At 38.3% G+C, this 1228-nt stretch overlaps 1 protein-coding gene across 1 annotated transcript in view; it reads left to right on the top strand.

Annotated features, from left to right (window-relative positions):
- LOC101849671 (macrophage mannose receptor 1) overlaps positions 1-1228 on the top strand; it is a gene marked incomplete in the record, with an annotated part of 96526 nt that overhangs the window by 82647 nt on the left and 12651 nt on the right. Inside the window, 1 exon segment of the mRNA XM_013091481.2 lies at positions 883-1083. Coding sequence (XP_012946935.1) covers positions 883-1083 — 201 coding nt within the window.

Here is a 1228-nt window from a genome sequence, read left to right as displayed (position 1 = left end):
GGAGAGAGAGAGAGAGAGAGAGAGAGAGAGAGAGAGAGAGAGAGAGAGAGAGAGAGAGGCATCATGGTAAAATTAGGCACTCGTCAAGATAATGAAATTGGAATGCCATACATAATTTATTTCACTACACATGACTCAATATTATTGTATCAACGCATTTCAGGAGCTGAACTGTAAACCAAATGTGTGAGGCATCATGGTAAAATTAGGCACTTGTCAAAATAATGAAATTGGAGAAACAGACATTTTTCCACCAGTGTGGCATTTTCATCGAATTTTTGTTTTTCCGCTCCACGCCTTTAATGTCCATATAAAAACACATTTCCATGTGAATTTTTCCTAAAAACCGTTTTTAAAGACACAAAATACGTAGTTTTTTAGTTTTCAAGGACTCTGAACCTCTTGAAGTTACCAAACTTTGGCGGCCATTTTCTTGTTAATTTTACCACTGAAACCAAGCGACCCTATGTTCCTCAATTGCAAATATCTCGACTTCTATTCAACAATATTTTTTTTTCTCCCAAAGGAAGATAAATTAACAGTCTTTAAGATGATACTAATAACCCCATATGCCCAAAAAAATGACGAGGGCCTTATTTCACCAAGTCCTGACATATATTAATAACCATATCTCTACACTTTACTCAGTATTGTATACATATATACATGTAATATGCATTCCAGGAGCGGTACCTTACAAAAGTATTTATTGTATATATCTTTACATGTGAATCAGTATTGTATTAATGCATTCCAGGAACTGTACTGTAAAAAGTATTTACTGTATATCTTTACATGTGAATCAGTATTGTATTAACGCATTCCAGGAGCTGTACTGAAAAACACATATTTAAAACTCAATATTGTGTTAACACATTCCAGGAGCATTTAGATGGTCAGATGACTCCCCAACGTCGTTTTTCAACTGGGAGGACAAAGAACCTAGTGCCAAGGCGGGATCTTCAGCAGACACCTTGTCCGGCTATGACGAGGAATGTGTGGAGATGTACCGTGAGTCGGGCAAATGGAATGACGTCCCTTGTTCTGGCAAGTCGAGAGGCTTTGTTTGCAGAGTTAGCCAAGGTCGGTTTGTATGACTGCTGGTTATTTGTCTATTTGTGTGTCCGAGTGTGTGTGTGTGTGTGTGTGTGTCTGTATGTGAGTGTGTGTTTGTGTGTGTGTGTGTGAGTGTGTGTCTGTGTGTTTGTGTGTGTGTGTGTGTGTGTGT

This window comes from Aplysia californica, unplaced genomic scaffold (genome assembly GCF_000002075.1).
Source record: "Aplysia californica isolate F4 #8 unplaced genomic scaffold, AplCal3.0 scaffold00037, whole genome shotgun sequence".
NCBI classification, from domain to species: domain Eukaryota; kingdom Metazoa; phylum Mollusca; class Gastropoda; order Aplysiida; family Aplysiidae; genus Aplysia; species Aplysia californica.
This window is presented reverse-complemented; position numbering and strand designations above follow the sequence as displayed.